Source organism: Cornus florida, unplaced genomic scaffold, assembly GCF_030987335.1.
Source record: "Cornus florida cultivar Cherokee Brave unplaced genomic scaffold, ASM3098733v1 CherokeeBrave_3.0.0_Hap2_Chr10, whole genome shotgun sequence".
NCBI classification, from domain to species: domain Eukaryota; kingdom Viridiplantae; phylum Streptophyta; class Magnoliopsida; order Cornales; family Cornaceae; genus Cornus; species Cornus florida.
In genome coordinates this window covers 111673014-111693716 of record NW_026775580.1, presented here as the reverse complement: position 1 = coordinate 111693716, position 20703 = coordinate 111673014, and the positions used below count along the sequence as shown (strand labels likewise).

At 35.5% G+C, this 20703-nt stretch overlaps 1 protein-coding gene across 1 annotated transcript; it reads right to left on the bottom strand.

Moving 5' to 3' along the window:
• Positions 1 to 1821: 1821 nt before the first annotated feature.
• On the bottom strand, positions 1822 to 11432 carry LOC132277178 (probable lactoylglutathione lyase, chloroplastic). The gene is made up of 9 exons (XM_059778952.1): positions 11070 to 11432; positions 8441 to 8645; positions 8214 to 8338; positions 8032 to 8096; positions 6597 to 6809; positions 6372 to 6419; positions 6073 to 6180; positions 5794 to 5934; positions 1822 to 2206 (listed from the first exon to the last, which is right to left on the bottom strand). The coding sequence occupies exons 1-9, from the start codon at positions 11203 to 11205 to the stop codon at positions 2165 to 2167; spliced, it is 1083 nt and encodes a 360-aa protein (XP_059634935.1). The 5' UTR covers positions 11206 to 11432; the 3' UTR covers positions 1822 to 2164.
• Positions 11433 to 20703: the final 9271 nt, after the last annotated feature.

Below are 20703 nucleotides of genomic sequence, written 5' to 3'. Positions count from 1 at the left end.
TCCGAAACAAACTTATAGGGAAACCGTTCTGTTAAGTTTTCAACAAACAGTGAAAATAAATAAATAATAAAATAATAAATTCAACAAATAGAGAAAATTAAAATAATGCAAAAATTAAAATAAAATAAAAAATTTGCCTGATAACTTTTTCTTTTTTTTAAAATATTTATACGGAGTAAATGATTTTTCTTCAAAAACAAATAGTTCTCTTTTCATATTGGTCCTTATTTTTTCGGTAAATTATACCGACTCCCTCAAGGTTTTGTTAATATTCATTAATCTCCTGTTTTGCTTGTCAAATTACACTTAGTTTCCCATTAGACTTGTCGGGTTTGTAATTACATTTCTGCCCTCATATGTATTGTATTTTCTTACAATAAACATGTCTTCCAAGGATACAATTGAAATTTGAAAATAAAATTTCCTAACATTAGCATTTTTTGTATTAACGAATAAGAGATATGTATTATTTACATACAAATATTTACGAAGATAAGTGTAATTTGAGAGATGAAGGGAAGTCAATGTATATTAACAAAATTTTAAGGTATGTCAGTGTAATTTATCTTCTCTTTTTTTAGCATTGGAGGAGGTGGAAGAAAAATAATAGATAAAAGGTAAGACAGCTATAGCGTATTTAATACGGAGTACTGTATAATTTAAAAATATCAAGAGAAAATGAACAAAAAATAGAGACATGAATGGTGATATTTATTTTTTCGACTAGTATTAAATAAATCATAATCTCCTATGATAAAAGATTCAATAAATTATCTTCTTTTTTTTATTTTTTTTTTTGCTTGCAATATTTGCACTAATGTTTGTTTGGTAGAAAGGAAGGAAGAAGGGTGGAGGAAAGATAAAGAAGAAGAAATAATTTTCCTACATTTGGTAGAGAGAAGGCAAGGAGAGGAGAACAATTCCATCACATATTCTCATCCCTCCAAATATGAATACAAGGCAAGAAGGAAGAATGGCAAGGTTATTATAAAAGTTTTTAAATTAGTTTTTAAATTATAAACTTTCCTTATAATTAACATTCTCTCTTCCCTGATCTCCTAACAAACAAAATAAGATATTATCTCATTCTTTTTTCTTACATCAAACCAAAGAAAAAGAGGAAATGATATAATATCTTTCCTAGAAATATTTCATTCCTGGCCAAGCGGTACCAAGCCCCTACCTCCCAAAGGAAAGTCGGGGGTTCAAGAGACATGTGTGTGTGAGTACCAATTAAGAAAAAGAATTGTCTCATTCATCTCCTCTTCTCTCCCTTCTCTCTCTCCATATAATTTATAATAAGAAGCAAATTAGGCCCTCCTCCAATAAACTTTGCCCTAAAATATGGTCCAATGATCGATCAAATTTTGCTACATTGTTTTTAACTCTTCTCTTCAAGATTTTCCCAACAGCTTTGAGTTATCCAATATATTTCGCAAGTGCTTAACAATTACTTGACCTAAAATTCGACTGCAAGAGAATTTGGTACATTAGCAAAAAAATTCAACAGAATTCAGGTGAAAATTTGTCGAAAGATAGATATTCAGATGTAAAAAGATAGATATTCAGACGTAAAAAGAGAGATATTCAGATGTAGAAACAACTAGACACTGTTTTCTGGCAACCAAAATACAGCCATGAAGAGAATGAGAGCCTATATGTTTCTCCAAACGGCCTCTTAAACTGCAATCTCCTACGATGACAATACCTTATCATTAAAATCTATACCTGTAGATCAATGTATGGTTTCTTGCCCCAAATAAGAACAAATTACTATAAAAAATTAATGTAGAAAATGCATACAACATGGAAAAGGTTCCCTGTAGCTAGTTAAACCTTTTTTTCATTTCTTTTGCTTTAGGATGTCATTGTTGGGAAGAAATGTTTCCATGGAAACAAATGGAGCAAGAAAATAAATAAATAAACAGATAAATACATCTCAGCCTTTCTACAATGCAGTCCAGCTATGACAAGAAGCTTATTACGCTGGTTACTGCAATAGTCATTGTACTTTTATCTACAAAAATGGGATTTAGTACATTCTCTGATGAGGACTACTCGAAATAATCGGATTGATCACCAATGAAGCTTTAATTGATCAACCGTCAAAAGTCTCTGCGCAGGCTCCATTGTTGCAAGCTTGGTATCAATGACTTTCCAAAATTCACTCCAACTCCTTCAGGAAATCAATATTATCAACAAAAACCTGCAGGAATTGAAAATGAGAATATACCAAATCAGTGGATCATACAAGTATGGCCATTCGAAATCAAAAACTGCTTAAGTCGATATAAATTTAGAACACAAATTCTTAGATCACAAAGTGCATTTGGTACCAACAACTTTTGCATCTTTGACTGGCACTGACCAACTGTGACAGTGTCAATAGTAGCACACTATTTTATGCCTATATTACTGCCATAAGACATGGTTTTCGTTAGTCCTAAACTAAATCATATCTCCATAGTTGCTACTGAATGCAAAGATGGTCCATAGAACTTGCACCAAACCACATCACAGCAGTAACCCCCAGTATTCCGGACAAACAACCCCTTGCCTTGATACAATATTTTTTTATCAAAGATTGCATTTGCAAATTGCAATATGCCAATATAGTGCCGTTTCTATAGCCAACAACTATTAGCAGTTGAGCTGGTCACCTGCCTTGACTTATTATATTATGGAACACAATAAACCAATAACAACACACAGGGAACCGTTTGCTTCTAGACCTCCTGTTTACCATAGAAAAAGAACCAACTCATAAGCCAGTCTTGCCATGAAGATTGTTTCTCAAGCTTGCAGTAAAACAGAATCTAGTGCAATTTATAAATCACTACAGGCAGAAGAAAAAAAAAAAAAACCTTCCCTTTATAAATCAGGATAAAATCCTGCAACTGTTTTATGTGGAAGTATAAGAATATATATATATATATATATATATAAATATATATATATATATATATATATTTATATATATATATATTTATATATTTAGGGATTCAATCCCACATAGTTCTCCATGGTTGGTAGTACTTGTCCCCCAAAAGCAATTTCGCAAGCCAAGTTAAAGATTCATATGGTTGGTTTCACAAGCCCAGGCCACAGTTATCTTCAGCACATATGTGATGCAACTTCCCTTTACAAGGGAGTTTAGGTTTTCACCAATGTTTTCAACCCCAATGTTACCAAGACAGTTTAACAAAGTTGTGCCAGATCCAATGCTCTTTCTTTGGATCGGGTGATTCAATCCAAAATCAGTAAGACCCAAAAAATATACACAGTTAATTGGTTGATCCAACTGGACAGTTTGATCATAGAATTATATGACTTAAAAACAACAAAATTATGAGGATCATTGGTTGATCAAACGGGTCACCCAGTTTGATCGAAGAGTTATATGATTTTAACATTCAAAATTTATGAGGATTATTAATTCACGAAAATTAGTGACAATCTTAAGCATGGAAGAAAAAAACAATAGGAGTTCCATCCATAATTGTTGAACTCCCTATGCTATAGGTATATGTCTCATTTATATAGAACCTTTTTTAAAAAATTGGGTTTTAGTGGTTTGCTATTCTCCTAATTGCATGACTTCCATTATTTGGACAGATTCTTATACTTCAATAGATTTCATATTTTCTTCCATATCTAGACTAACAATTAGGCTGCTTAGAGCATCCCAATGGCCTCTCAAATGGGCTTGAACTCAAAATACAGCAAGTGGATGAAAATAAGGCACTCCAATGACCTCTCAAAAGGCCTCTCATGTTTTGAGATTCTCAAATGTATTCTCAAATATAGCAGCAGCTCTCAAATGGCCTCTCAAACTCAAACTATAGCAAGTGGATGAGCATAGGCACTCCAATGCACTCTCTCAAAAGACCTCTCATGCTTTGAGATTGTCAAAAGTTGCTAAAATGAAAATAAGGCACTCCAATGGGCTCTCAAAACATGGAATGATTGTTGTGTCAAAAAATAGCATTTTGGATGAAATACACCATTGGAGCATAATTGCAAAAATATAGCATTTTGACATTGTAGCTCCTCTCAAAATATAGATTTGACATGGAAATATAGCATTTTGCATTGGAGATGCTCTTACCTATCCTTATGAATCATAAATAAACATCAATTATTGCCACCATCACTTAAATGACCCAATAGGCATAGTTTACCTATTCTTATGTATCAATTAATGACCCAAATTCCATGCACTGTTGCTGATAGGATCGAAAAAATTCAAAAGGATTTTTGGGGTGGAAGAGGTGATGAATTTAAGTATCACCTTGTCAATTGGGAACAAGTTTGCAAGCCAATGAAGTTTGGTGGTCTTGGTATCAGAAGACTGGTCCCTTTTAACCAAGCTCTTTTGGGTAAATGGCTGTGGAGGTATGGAAGGGAAAGGCATCGCCCGTGGCGACGGTTAGTTTCATGCCGATATGGGGAAGAGAGTGGTGGTTGGTCTACTCGTCCGGTTTCTCTAGTGGGAGGAGTTGGGGCGTCGAAATTCATAAGGAAGGGATGGGATGCTTTTTCTACTCATATCAGATTCAAAGTTCGTGATGGCAGATGTGTACGCTTTTGGGAGGATCTTTGGTGTGGAGACTAGCCTTTATCTCATTTATTTCCCAAGTTATACAGTATTGCAGTTGATAGACTTGCCTACGTAGCCAACTGTTATCAACTTGATAGTAGAAGGATTACGTGGGACATGCAATTTCGACGCTCTTTTCAGGATTGGGAGGTGGATGACGTATGTGTTTTCATGGATTTGTTGTATCGACAGGAGGCAGTTGGCAGAGGTAGTGATGTTATGACATGGATTCCCTCTTCCCATGGTCGCTTTGAAGTTAGTTCCTTATTCTTATGTCTTTCTGATTTCGTTATTGTTGATTTTCCATGGAAGCCTATTTAGCGTTCTATAGCTCTAACTAGAGTGGCATTCTTTGTTTGGACCGTTGTTTGGGGTAAGATCCTTACGATTGATAATATAAGGAAAAGGGGCAATTGTCTTGTTAATTGGTGTTGTTTGTGCAAACAAGATAGTGAGTCAGTTGCTCACATTCTCATGCATTGTCCTATAGCGAGGGATTGTTGGAATCTTATCTTTTGTCTGTTTGATATGCATTGGGTTATGCCTTGTTATCCTAAGGATTTGATTTGTATATTGAGAGGATGCCGTGTGAGTAGCATTGTTCGCGATTATTGGAGAGTTGTACTACATTGTGTTTGGTGGTGCATTTGAAAGGAAAGGAATAGTAGAATGTTCGAAGGGAAAGAAACTTCACATCATATGCTCTCTTTTCAATTATGTGAAGAGGAAGTCCTGTTCTTCTACCGAAGATTTAATTACTTTTTTGGCTTCTTTGGGATCTTAATCCCTAGTTCCACTTTTGCATAAGGGATGCGTTCCCCTCTTGAACGCCTTTTTTATTTCAATTATTACTTATCAAAAAAAAAATTAATGACCCAATTAGGTTATAGACTAATGCATTCACTTGACCAGATCATTGGCAAAATCAGTTTTCAAGAAAATGATTTTCACGTATACAACATCTTGTCATATATCAGTATATATAAAGATTAAAGACAACAAAATTAATTGAATTTTTTAGAATCCGGGATTGAAAAGTTAGATTAGATACCTTGTAGATATTAAAACAAAAAGAAAACAATCAAAGGCCAAAGCAAGTATGTTGTCTCCTAAGATTATAAGATTATTCATCCATAAAGCAGTTTCTGCTCTCAGGAAAAAACATGATAACATAGAATCTTTTAGAGCCATACCGTTTTCCAACTATCAGGATCTACACATGCAGTAATCTTGGTGCTGATACCAGGTAAGGGTCCAGGTTCTCGGGTAATCTTCCCACCATAGAGCTTAATTGCTTCCGCAGTTTTATAGACATCATCTGTGCCTATTGCTATCTGTTAAGAAGCAATATAAATCAGTCACCTTATTTGGTCCCTCAAGAAGGCCCGTTGTGGTTCAAAACCAATATATTGTTCCATAAAGTAATGTGTACAGACTACAGATTGAGGGGAAAGGAAAAGGAGGAAATTTACCTGAGCATAACCATTTCCTTTGTCATACTCAGTGACCCCATAGTTGTAAGTCAACTCCAGCACAACATTTTTATCTTCAGGGCCGTAGCCCATCATTGCTATCGTATACTGAAAAAGGACCACAAGATTACATCAGCGCAACAGATGCACAAACCTATCACCTGCCTTTAAAAAAAAATTTAAAAAAAAAGCTCCCATGACAGAACTTCAATGATCATAATAGGCATAGAGAAACTTACGGTTCTAGAAAATCTGTGGCAGAAGGAATTAACCTTATACTCAGGAAAATGTCAAATTACCTTGTATTCAGGGTTGTCTCGTTTTCGAAGAAGCTCCATGCCAAAAGCCTAAATGACAACAGGAAAGAAGGATGGATTCAGAGCTTTATACAAGATGTACAACAGTATAAGCAAAAGTAAACAACAAATGAGCAATGAAAGCTGTAAATCATGCGAGATATAGCAATGGCACCATAATTATGTTGACAAGTATAGCATTTACCATCTTGCTGGAGCAATTCTCACCTTCTCATAAAAATTTATAGAACGATCAAGATCACCAACTCGAAGCATCAATTGACACAGTGGCTCAGGGGTAGGTCCTCTTTCCAGAAGTTCAAACTTATAACCATCGGGATCTTCAACAAACGCAATTACTGTACTGCCACCTTTGACAGGACCGGGTTCCCGGGTGACTTTGCCGCCCTTGGCCTTTATGAGATCCACGGTCTTTGCAACCTATACAACCACAAAGTTTGTTACAGTGTCATGATTACAGGGTGAGAAATGTGATGAAGTGCGTGCTAATGTCCAAAAGGATAGTTACATGGCCAAAAAAAATATGCATTCAGATTAATCTATGCCACAAAGAAAAAGGGAAACAGACACAACATCAAACTGGGCACAGAGGAGAAGAATTACAAGTCCATTAAAAATTGATTTATTATTTTCGAGTCTAAGAATCAAAAGTCCCCCAACAAAAAATATAAATAAATAATAATAATAAATTATTATTATTTTTCTTTTTTTCTTTTTTAAAAAAGTGTCTTTTCCCAACTACTCGGGGTTGGGGGCAGCTATTTTTGCATTCTGCTCTACTAAGACCATAGCCTCTGTTAAACCCCACGTCATGTCTTTGTTCTCTAGCTCAACCATGTTAATTTTTGTATTCCACCTTCCCCTAGCATTACCCTTATTGTATGCAGACACTAATGAGCCACGTGGTATACACACTTATCGTAGGCATAGAGGATATATTTTTTTTTTTCCTGTAAGTAGGCATAGAGGACAATTTAAGGATTTATTTTATATTTTATACTTTATTTTACTTATTTCTTTAGCCAATTTTTTTTTTTTTGGCTTACTGATGAACTAGCTGACCACAAAACTGGGCCAAGTTTGGTCTAGTTCTAGACCTAGGTTAGTCATATGCTTGTATCCAAACACGGGAAATATGAAGCTATGTTTATAAACCTAGGCCCTCTTCAAATCACACATCAGTGTACTCAAGGCTTCTGAACGTCCAAACAAGGTAAATATTTCTTTTGGGTTTTATTTTCAGTAGTAGAGTTTAATTAGGGTACTACGTTGATGCTTTATATATGTGGCTTGCGACATTGAGTATAGACACTTTTGATCATTATTGACTATTGATTACACAGATTACACAGAAATTCTTCTTCTTCTCTCTCATTCCGCATCACCATTTCACTCAACCTAATTAGTGCACTTGTTGGTCTTCATTGCACATGTCCTAATCATCTTAATTGATTTTATCTCATTGTATCTCCAACGGGTGCTACTTCAACCATCACACGAGTCAAATTTACACATATATAACCAAAAACTTATATGAAAAATAATGAACTTGTGAGTCACAAGGTGAAATGGGGTCATTGTATTGATCTACTACAATTAGAGAATACATGCACCAACAAGAAGAATTTCAACTGAGACTTACATCCTCAACTGCAATACCAAAATGGCCAAAACCAGATCCAATATCATACTTGTCAACTCCATAATCTGCAAATGGAAGAAATAAATAAATAAAGTAAAATGCATATTTGAGTATTATAGAGGAAACTCCATACAAGATTCTAAGAAATGGTATTCATATCAAGAATTTCTCAAATGACTTACTGTAAGTGAGTTCAATAACAAAGTGAGAATCTTCTGGACCATATCCAAGAAATGCATTTGTGTATCTCTCCTCTGGTATGTCACGTTTCCGCAGAAGCTTCATCCCAAGGCACTCCGTGTAAAATCTGCAGCCATCAATCAGAATCTAATCAAAACATGATCGCCATTGAAAAGAATAACACATTCCAATAAGACAAAGCAGATCATAGTGTATTGAGGAAATGTACTTTATTGTCCTCTCCAAATCCCCAACACGGTAAACAACATGGAGCATTCTTCTCTTGTCCTTTTTGACCCACTCTAGGGCATTTTCTTGGGTAGTGGCAGTGCTTGCATGTGCAATGTTTCCAGCTGTGCCGACTGACATTCCATGTCCCTCTCCTCTTAACAACTTAGAAGCCTTTAGGCCAAAAAACTGTGACTGTGGGACCGCTGGATAAATATAATAAAAAAGAACGTGTGGTAAAATTAAACAATGTATCCATCTTATGAATCCACCACTATTTTAAAATTCCAAAGCAAGAGGTCAGACCCTAGGACATCCATATACATGAGATTTATTCAGTTATACCTCATCCTTTGATTATTACACCTCGAAACTAGAATCTTAAAACTAACAAAATTTTATTCTTACTCGAGAATCAATCAAGATAAAAGCATAAAACACAAATGACTTGACCATCGGCAATTTGAGCTTAGTATTTCTTTGGTTATTGGTTCAAGAACAATTAACCCTAATCAAGCATGATTACTGTAGTTTTAATTGAGCTCAAGTTCATCCAAAAGCCTAGCCAACTGTGCTCATCAACCTAGTTGAGAATATTAGATTGGAACATAAAGCACAGTAGCTCTAACATTTCAAATTGATGCCGTAGAATGCCCGGAGAGTTGGTGGAACTCGATTACTAGACTTGCTATATGTATATTATTTGGAAAAAGAATAGCTAACAATCAACAAAACTTCTCAATTAGCACTTGAAGGACTCATGTAATTCTTTACTAAATTTATCTTACACCCAACCAATTTCTAAAGCATTTATCATTCAGCGAATCTGTTAATAGGTTGTGTTATTGTATTTGGCAGAAACATTATTAACTAGAAAATATGATTATCTGAATTCAGCTTCAAGTCCAAAGCTCAAAACTCAAGGCTTTCTTATTTAGGAAGATGAACATACTTACTGAACTGAAAGCTCGAGCGAGATGAAAGTCGCGTAGTGTAAGGTGAATCTCAAGTGTAAAATTTGCAGCTCATGTTTTTCAAACTTTGAACCAAGTGCAAAGTGAGATAAAGATAACACAGTGGACCAGTTCAACTTCAATGGCATGCCCAAATACACACTTAATTAGCATCACCAATTTTAGCTCTTGAAATGATAGATAAATATCAGTTACACTGGGATATAAACTGATCAAGAACAAAAATGGGAAAGAAGGGGAAAAAAAAAAAAAAAAAGAGCTGAAACCCCAACACCCGGCTAATTGGCAGTGCTTGGAGAGGTGGACTAGATACAGATATACCATTTTCCATTCTTTTGCACAAAAACTAAAAGGATATCTATGTCTGGAGTGCAAGTAAGCTTTAGGAGAATGTTGAGGGAGCTTTGTTCTATTACATTTGAGAAAATAACAGTAACTCTACTATTCTTCAACAGAATCTATACTGTACAAGACTAACCGATCACTACTAAAATCAATATCACATTTTAACAAAATACACAATTTTTAAAAGCTTCCATGAAAAAAAATACCTAAAAGGTTATTTGATTATCAAAGTAATTGCAGTGATTTTGTAAACAATTTCGCTTGTTCTATACGAAAAATAAAACAGTAATTATACAATTATCAAACTAACCAGACCTGACTCGAAGACCAAATTTTTCAAAGCAACAGATCTTCGCCCCTACCCCAAAAAGAAACTTAATATATATAATGAAACAAAAGAATCTCTAAAACCTGGTAATGAAGGTATTTGAGGAGAAACTAAAGATTTGCACAATAAAAAACAAAATTTCAGTTAATTGGAATGTAGTGGCTTCAAAATAACATCAGATTTGGATGAATATGAGTCCCGTAAAATAATCCCTCCTAAAATTGGCAAAATTCGTATAGAGAGTATTCCTGAACTCTATCTAATAAAAACAATAAAAGTGAATTTCATGTCCTTTCGCTTCTTAAATCACCTTTCTTACAGAATTTGGGTCCAAGTATATAAATGTATAATTTCCCTGTTTAAAGCTTGTTAACAGCGAATTGTACATCGGAAGAGTAAGTATAAAATTCTAGGGTTTAAAGACTATTTGAGTATTGATATGAATGAACAGAGTCTAACCACTGCCGATATGAGAGAAACTGTAATTATACAATTATCAAACTAACCAGACCTGACTCGAAAACCAAAATTTTCAAAGCAACAGATCTTCGCCCCTACCCCAAAAAGAAACTTAGTATATATAATGAAACAAAAGAATCTCTAAAACCTGGTAATGAAGGTATTTGAGGAGAAACTAAAGATTTGCACAATAAAAAACAAAATTTCAGTTAATTGGAATGTAGTGGCTTCAAAATAACATCAGATTTGGATGAATATGAGTCCCATAAAATAATCCCTCCTAAAATTGGCAAAATTCGTATAGAGAGAATTCCTGAACTCTATCTAATAAAAACAATAAAAATGAATTTCATGTCCTTTCGCTTCTTAAATCACCTTTCTTACAGAATTTGGGTCCATATATATAAATGTATAATTTCCCTGTTTAAAGCTTGTTAGCAGCGAATTGTACATCGGAAGAGTAAGTATAAAATTCTAGGGTTTAAAGACTATTTGAGTATTGATATGAATGAGCAGAGTCTTACCACTGCCGAGATGAGAGAAACTGATCCTCCGAGAGGGGCTACACGAGGAGAGAGAAACACCCAAGCGAGAGATACCTGAAAATCTGAAAGAGGAGAGAGGACGAATGGACGACGCCATAGGTATAATCCTCACCATCTATCGCCACTATACACTCACTTTTCTATCTCTATGTATGTTTATATATATCTATCGATGATATATGTGTAGAGAGAGAAGGACTCCTGGTTCCGACAAACTTCCACCCTGTTCTTAATCGAATGAGAATAAAGAGGGTTGGGTTTTGATTTGATACCAAAAGCTTTGAGAAGCAGTGAAATGAATTTAGCTGAAGAGGTTCTTTGATTCCGATGCCGTACGATTGAAGAGCGTCACGAGTGTTCACTTTACGCCTGTTTGGTTTTCAGGTTTATGATATCCGTACAGCGGTTAGGATTTCATGGCATTCAAGATATTGGATTTGTTTGACACCACATATTTTCACATATTCAAGATATGGGCCTGTTTGGGGAGCTTCCTGCACCCCCAAAACGGGTTTCCAAACAAAAGAAGTCCTTTTATGAAAAAAAAAAAATGACCGTTTGGGGACTTTTTTAAAATTATCTCACTTTGAAAGCTCGTTTAACCAAAGCTACCTAGAGTTGCTTTCTGAAACATCTTCCCACAAAACTAGGAATTACCCAATCTGTCAGGAAGAGTTTGGGTTGGGGGTTTACAGGGTGTTATTATACATTTTGAACAAGACATATATTTTGTTTAATTCCCAATCTGTCTCATTTAGTTTTAAATATATCTATATAAATAAATTTATTTGATATATAAGTTTTTGTTCTTTTCTCTATGCTGTAGATTTGTAAATTCAGAGTTATAGTAATTTTTATTATTATTGATGTTTAACATTTGTTTATATTTTAAAATATTATATTTAATTTGTTTAAAATTAAATTTAAGTATTTAAATTATGCACTCCACCAATTGTAAACGAGACGGGTTGGGTTTTGGAAAATAATTTTGTTACATAGAACGGGTTTGGAATAGGTTTTTCTATCTCAGCCCTTGATGAAAATTTATTCACAATTTCAAACATCAATACTGTAATAGGCCCAAAGAGTTAGGTTTTACCGTTTTAGCCTGCCACATCAGCCCCATCCAAGTTTCATTCCGAGGCTGCATTTGGGCCAATTTAAAAGCTCGAGATACATTACAAATTTGAAGGGGTTCACATTCAAGGGCTAGTTTTGACATTATAAATAGATAGGCCCATGATTGGGCCAATCTGTTCTTCTTTTTTTTTTTTTTTTGTCATATATATGGAGTTGCATTAATTCATCATCTTTGCTGTTTTGGAAGGGTTTCACAACCATTTTCTTTTTTGAGCTTTAGGCAGTGTTTGGAGGTTTAGATTTGGACAAGGCAAAAATACTCAGATTGACCCAACTGCATGTGATCTCCAGACATCGATCATTACCTTTTTTTTCTTCATATATATGAAGATACATTGCATCTATCATAAGAAGAAATAAGGCTAGCTATGCTTTTTCCCTTTGAGCATGTGACTGGTTTTGTCTACTTAGAGGATAATATAGACAGCCTATTACATTCTCAGAACCCAAAAAAGATTTTAACCATTTTTGTTGAATTTCATTTCATTCTCTTGTTCAAAATGTGCTCTGCAAATTAATTGATTTCCATCAAAATAATAATAATAATAATAATAATAATTTGCTCCAACTGATGAAATATTCAAAATGCAACTTATGCATGTTATTTCAATTTTTCATACGTTACAGCATAATCATTTTATATGAAGACTTGAAATCACAGTGGTGCAGATATTATGGCACTAAGCACCCCACGAGATGGAGTCCATGTCATCCCAAATCTTATAATGAATAATGAAATTAATTAATTAATTAAAAATGAACCTGTTTAAAAATTCTCTCCATTTGAACTTCGATATCACTCTTTTGAAAGCCCAAACCTCTAAATATATAAAATTTAATTTATAGATAAAAAGGTTATTCAGCCGGTATAAAAGAAAAATAACAAAAATCTTGATCTATTTTATAGATGTACATTTATTATATACTTGAAAATATATTAATAGGAGTCTACTAAAACTATACATAAAGATTGTTCGGAGATGGGTCCAATTATTATTGTGAATTTTTTTTTTTTTTCCTACTTTTATCATGATAAATAACTTCTACAATGATTTCAAAAATAATTAAACCTCCAACTGTTTACTCTAAAAAAACGGGTAAGACATTACTAGACTGGTTCCTTTATTATTTCTTTGAGATGGTGGAAAGAGTTTCAACTGTGATCTTCTAGATGGTCCAAATTAAAAGATGAAGCTCATTTTAGGTTGGAAATGGTGAGCTAAAGGCACTGAGGTGGTCCAATAAAGTTAACCTTGTGATTGCATCTGATGTGAAATCCACCCACCTACATCTATTTCTAATGGGTAGGTGGCATGAAGGTACTCCAGGCCGCAAGCCAACCAAATTTGATTCTTATTTCTTCTACATCCGTTGCGCGTACCCTCACGAGCTTGAAATTTTTCCTTCGTTTTTTTTAAAATAAATTAGTTCAACTAATATTTCCTCTTGGACTGTTGACATATTTTGTTTTATACCAGTCCTTATATATTTTTTTATTATGATAAAGTACAATGACATCCCTTAAAATTTGTCATAAGGACAGATATATATCAATAACACCAAGTTTGAAAAAATTGACAAAGACACCTCCTATAGCCACCTGCCACATACAACACATGCCGAAAAGTTCGCTGGAGAAGGCGCATGAGATTTACGCGCATAATTTCAGGCGGCGCGTGCGAGTGTGTGCGGCCTCTTTTGGGATGTTCTTGCAGCAGTGTGTTCGTTTTGGTCTTGTGGACCTTCTTCTATAATCAAAATGTGATTTTTATCAAGTTTATTTATGCGTTGTTGGTTTGGGTGCTCTATTTTGCACTTATTCCTCGCTCTGATACCACTGTTGGTGGCAGAGATCACTCACAAATCACTTATGGTGATTAGTATAACCCACAGGCTTACATAAGAGAGAGAAACAAACATTCAATTTATTGGAAATAACTCAAAAACAAATACAGAAGAGATTTCTCTCTCTTTTTCTCTGTACCTTTCTTTCTTCTCTTCTCTATATCTAAACAACATATTATGCAATCTATTTATAGGCTTCAAATCCGCGTCCAAAAACATGTAGCAGCTGTCAGGTTGAATTCCACCGGACGATTACTTCACGACACCTTCTATGGTCGGTGGTATTTGTTTCCAGAAGCCTCATGTTGCTTCTTGCAACTTATAGGTTCTTATGGCTTCTAAAGATAATCAAGTTCAATTTCAACAAGAGTGACCAACATGGATGACTCATTTTTGTCATAACACAACCACGCTTGGGTTGCCGGGATAACGAAGAACCAGGTTATCTCACGGCGACACCTGGTGGTCAGAACGTAGCAGGGACCATACAAGTCGCTGCAGGTTGCTTCGGGTGGGGGTTTGTAGCGACACAAAGGCTTGAGAGAGGACAACGACCATTGGGTCACCGTCAATAATGGATTCCAAGTCACCGCAAGTGACATTGGTGAAGGAGAAGAAAGTAGCGACTACGGCGACCTAATGGTGGCCATTAAAGAATCAACATGGGGCTACCCACTTTTTCCATAACGCGACCACACTTGGGTTGCTGGGAAAAAGAAGAAACCAAGTCGCTGTGAGACGACCTAGTGATCGGAGTGTAGCAACAACTATACATGTAACGACCCAAATTCGGGGAATTCAGATTTCTAACCGGGTCTTAACCCAACCCGAGGACATTAAGGGCAAAATGGTCATTATGAACCTTAATATATGTTAGAAGTCATAACAATGGTGTACCAATCATGTTTAACCAAAACGGATCATGAAAGAATGATGACCTCGACTTCGGGCTTACCCTAGGCCATTATGGTTGACAAGGGTAAAATGGTCATTTCTTATCAAAATCATGGAATGAGGCCTACACCATTCGAAAAATGGCTAAAAAATATGCAAGTTAGACTAAAAAATGACCCTATTCGATTTTAAAACGAAGAAATTATGGGCATTTGAAGTTTGGATTAACATAAGTATAGGACCAAACCCCTTTGTGTTCAAGCACAATCCATTTATGCTCGAGCTCAACATTGTACTCAAGCATAAACCACCCTGCATCAGACAGTCCTCGGCAAGGGCCCTGTGCTTGAGCACTGACCTGAAAAATGGCCAAATACTTCTACAAAACTATGGTATTGGTCAAGCAAGTTGTTTGGGCACTTAGATGTATTCTCATGGTTCAAAATTATTCCGAAATATAGTCATACACTTGATACATCGATGAATGAAATTTATACATCAACATTAAATCTTCAATCCAAACTTTTATAGAGTTAAATAGGCATCTTTGGCATTCTAACTTATAATAATGCTAAAATGATCACCATTTATCATTCTCATGCCCCATTACATACAAAAATAGTCCCCAAAGTGTATAGATATGAGTCATGACTTTCAAACTTATTAAATTGAAAATGGTCCAATTAAGTACAAGTTACAAATTTAGACCATTACTGTCGAACTTACAATACTTTACAATAATTTACGTCATCTATGCATTTGATACAAAAGAATAATAAAAGTAAATTTCCATCAACCCTAACTATGTTCGCGAGGGTCCGTCATCTACCACGACTCCGTAATAAACTAAAAAATGTTAATGGAAGGGGTGAGCACAGAGACTCGGTAGAAGACACCAATTTTGGACTCCCTTAAGCCATACATCACGCATTGGGAATAAGAAGAAACCGAAATCATACTTGGGGATTTTATAGCATTTAATTCACAAAATCAATCTCATCATCCATAGTTACACTTTTCAATGCAATATGTATAAAATGCAATGCCATGCACCCTATCCCCAACTTTGGTCTCCACCAACCCTAGCTCACACCGAAAATTGCTAACCGACTTTTATCGAGGCAAGATTGATTAGCTATCTCTGGTTTCTAAACCGATGATCATTTGGGGCCTATTAATCAACTTTACGCATCCTAAACCGACACGCGCTCCCTCTAGGTCAAATTAGTACCGAACTTGTGAAATCCGGTTCACTTCGAAATTCATCTTTCCCGTCTATTCTAAGATAGCCTACTTATCATTCTTTTTCACTCTCCTCGTCGTTCTAAAATGGTCCAACACACTTCTAACTCAATTTCCCCACTATACCGTGCATATGAATCAACTTCTTCAATTTCACTTCAATTTCATTATTACACTAATAATAGCATAAAACATAGCATTCTTTACAATAATACACAATTATGACATTTCTCACAGAACAATTACAAGCATGTTTAAAATAGATTTCATTTCATCATCAACATGCTAACATTTTAATAGCTTAGGAACATCATACTTCACACTTAGCACATAAAGCACATTAGGAACATCATGTTTCGCACTTAGCACATAAAGGACATTAAATTACTCCATATAAGCATACTCCCATATCATCATCTTCAATTTTCATAAAATCATATAATCACATAACTTACCTTTAACATAGAATAAGTAAGAAATCAAGAGGAAATTATTCAACAAAATGCAAAGCTTTGAAGTATTATAAATCTCTACCTTAAAATTGATAGCCAACATAAGCCCTTAGCAACCCTAGATTTCGAAATCTCCTTTAAACCTTGCAATATGGGTGTCAAAAGATGGTCATCTCCAAGCTCTTCCACCTTCTCTCGTATGGCTTCTGCAAATTCTCACTCCAAATGCCTCTAATCCAAGTTTTTAACATAAAGGACATACATGTGTATAGATATAAAGAGAGAAAGAGGTGAACTAGAGAGAGAAAGAGGATATTGGCCGAAATGGGGAGGAATGAGGGCTTGGCCTTGTCTTGCATTTGCTTCCTTAGTCCACAATATACCAAGTGTCAACATTTTAGTGAATCACTAACTTATGGTTAAGTTACCATCATGTCTTTATCCTTTCATTGCAATGCCATCACTATCCCCAAAATATATCCTATAATATATAGATATAGGTGTATGTATGTATGTGCAAAAAGACGACAATGCCCTTCAATACAAATGGCTAAACTGAGAGAAGTTCCCGAGCCCCAAAATCGTTCCGACTTTCAAAAAATTATAAAAATAATCACGTCACCTCTAAATGACTTAACATTAATAGAAATGTATTTCTAAAACCCTCAACTCAAAAAATGGTTGAAACAGCTTTCTGGGCCCGCGTGGTACGAAAAACGAGGCATAGAGAATAAATAAATTCAAAATTAAAAAAAAGTCCAGAAAAATCTGGGACATTACAATACAGGTCGCTGTAGTTACTTTCGGTAGGAACTTGGGTCGTTAACAGCGACCCAAAAGCTTGAGAAAGGACGACGACCATTGGGTCTCTATCAAGAATGGATTCCGGGTCATCGCCGGTGACGTGGGTGAAGGAGAAAAAGGCAGTGACCTTCACGGTTGCTGCCGACTTTAATTAGAGCAGCAGGTTTCTGCGACCTAAAGGAGAAGAAGGCAACGTTAAATAGAGCAGCAGGTCACTGCTATAAATAGAGACCGTACGCTACTCCAACGATTACGTTGGTGATGAAGACATTAACAGTAACCAATTTGGTCGCTGCCAGTTATTTCAGTCTTCGCTTGTAACAAGGAATAGGGATGGCAACGGGGGTGGGTTTGGGCGGGTGTACTCTCCCCCGTCCCCACAACCGTTTAAAAACCCCGCCCCCGTCCCTACCCAAAACCGCAAAAACGGAGGAACTTTTCACCCCATCCTCGTAACCGTTTAACTTTTTACCCCGCGGGTACCCACCCCGCCCCGTTTAAAACTATAATTTATTTATTGTTGAAATAAATTTACTCTTTTTTTTCCCCTACATCTTCAATTCTTCACCATTGCAACTTAATATATAGTGATAAATATATATACTATTGAAATAAAGGTATTTAAGTAATTTGCCTATCTAAATGGGGCGGGCGGTGCAGGGGGACCTCCCCCTGCCCCCGCACCAAACCTGCTCGGGTTTTTATTACATGAAACCATCCCCGCCCATATAAGCAAAACGGTCCCCCAAAACCGTCAAAAACGGGGTGGGGCGAGGTGGTAACCGCGGGGGCGGGTCAAATTGCCATCCCTAACAAGGAAGTAGAAGATGGTTGTGAAGAAGAATAAGATAAGCGACTTACTGTTGTGCAGTTTCGAGCTCTTTGAAACTCATCGTTTTGAAGTTTATCGAAACTGTAACTAAGCTCAATTGGCTTTCTTTCAAATCTTCAATGTTGGGTCTTCAATCATGTTAACATTCAGACTATTCAGTACACAAAACCAAGCTTAAAACGCGCTCTCTATATTATTCGCCGATGCTTTTTTGGTGGAAGTCACTGAAGTTTTTCCATTGGGTCTTGATACATCGGTGATGATATATTAATGAAACTCACGGTCTGAATTGTAGCATGCTGTTTTTCTGAAGTTGGGTAGTTGAATAAGAAGTTATTGGCGGTCTACTATGGTGTCGGAACTGTTGCAGCTATCACTAGGTAGGATCATCGGACTGATATGGGTTTCACCAAACCTTGGAGCTCGTCGGACTGATATGGGTTTCACCAAAACTTAGAGTTCTCTGGAACTGGAGTGGGTTTCACCAAAGCTATCACTGTTAAGTGAAGGTTGTAAATGTCTTTTTACTTATTTTAAGGGTAAATTGGGCATTTTCAGTAAATTTATTCATGACATCAGCAAAAAAGGTCTTTGACCTTGTTTAACCTTTACATAAGGGGGGAAATTAATGCGAACCATAAAAAGTAAAAGGCCCTAATTGAAGATTTGCAAATGTGGAGGGCCTCCTTGAAATATTGACAAATCACAGGGGGTCTAAATGAATTAAACCCTTAAACTTATATTACTTGTCATTTTTGTTGCAATAAAAATTAATTATGTGCATAATCTTATAAAAGTTTCATTCAACCATGTATAAAAACACAATTATTGCTCATGGGACTACAATCTTTAAAATGAAGGTTTTATTTTTTTATTTATCAGCAAGAAACATACACTCATTTTGTTTCTTTGTAGACTTGAACTCTCATCATTCACTTTGAAAAATATATGAGATATTATTAGGCTACAAGACCTTTGATATTTAAAATGTAAGTTTCGAATACAAGAAAATTCACTCTCTACAAAATATTAAGTTTATACTCAATATGATGATATTTAAAATGTAAGTTTCGAATACAAGAAAATTTACTCTCTACAAAATATGATCTCATCATTGTTGATTAATTTTTTATTTTAATTATTTAATTTAATGCACAATGGCTTGATTTGCATATTTATCTTAACTTAGGCTTAAAGCCATGCACAACTGCTTAAGCTTTTTATTAAACTCACTCTCCCATGTGACTAGTGACTACATATAAATAACGCATGATTAAAAGATAAATAAGTAAATAACTGGGTCATGCTTCATTGTGGTTAATGCACGATTTAAATAATTAATTGGAGCCCCATATCTCTTTAACCCCTTCGTCTTCTTTATCACTCTGCCTCCCTGCTCCTTTCCATGGGAGTGGGGAGATGATGGCCGTCTCCCACAGTTGCAATAAACTCTGCGTTTTTTAATAAGTACGCTCCGTGGATGTTTTTTTTATGCCGTTTTTTTTTTTTTTTTTTTGGGCTAGAGCTGTTCATGTTCGATTTGTTTTCGGATGACATGGGTGGATCTGTTGTTTCCTCCGATTAGATATCTGGTTTAGGTCGGTTTTGGTTTTCCTTGTCATGATTTAATCTTTTTCCACTTGATTTGATTTTGTGCGGGGTTTCTTGTGTGTCAGAGCGCATTGTAGTTGTAACTTTGGAACGATTGCCGTGCTGATGGCCAGATCTTTCGGTCTCTCTAGTTTGCTGCGCTCTTCCATGGTGGTTCCGTTTGCAGAGTATTGGACTCTGTTTCCTCCACAAAATCTGGAACCTGTTCTTTATTTATTTGCTTTACTTCAAGATTTGTATGTCTTTTCTGATTTGACTTTATGCCTCTATATTATTATATTGGCTTTTGGGCTTAGTGCCTTGAATGACAAAAAAAAAAAAAAAAAAAAGAAAAAAAAGAAAAAAAAGAAAAAGAAAAAAACCATTAATTATTAATTTTTTTTTTTGAAGTGAGGTCCACTTCTGAGTTATGTTATAATGGCTGAGTGTGGGTGGCATTTTCAATTCAAAGTGGTTCCTTTCGCGTTGGGTATACATCTGTACATTCATGGAAGGTGTAGCGGATAAAAAATGTAAAGAATGATTGTGTGTGTGTGAGAGAGATTAGTATTAGGGATATATACATGTGTGCGCGTGTGTGTGAGAGAGAGAGCCTATGGCGCGTTTGTTTTGGAAAAAGGAACATATCACTTTCATTGGATAAGTTTCAACTTTGCTAGGAGGGGCACGGTAAATACGAGTAAAACTTGAGCCAATCTCAGAAGAAGTTTAGAGCATTACAGAAGATAAAAACATGTGGTAGAAATCAAAAGTAATGGACCATTTTAATTTCAATTTTAATCAGTTGGATATG

Coding starts and splice junctions, on each gene's coding strand:
- LOC132277178 (XM_059778952.1), bottom strand. CDS start 11,205: ATGGTGAGGATTATACCTATGGCGTCGTCCATTCGTCCTCTCTCCTCT. Junction 8,646..11,069: donor TTTCTCTCATCTCGGCAGTG/GTAAGACTCTGC, acceptor ATATTTATCCAG/CGGTCCCACAGTCACAGTTT. Junction 8,339..8,440: donor GATTTGGAGAGGACAATAAA/GTACATTTCCTC, acceptor TGATGGCTGCAG/ATTTTACACGGAGTGCCTTG.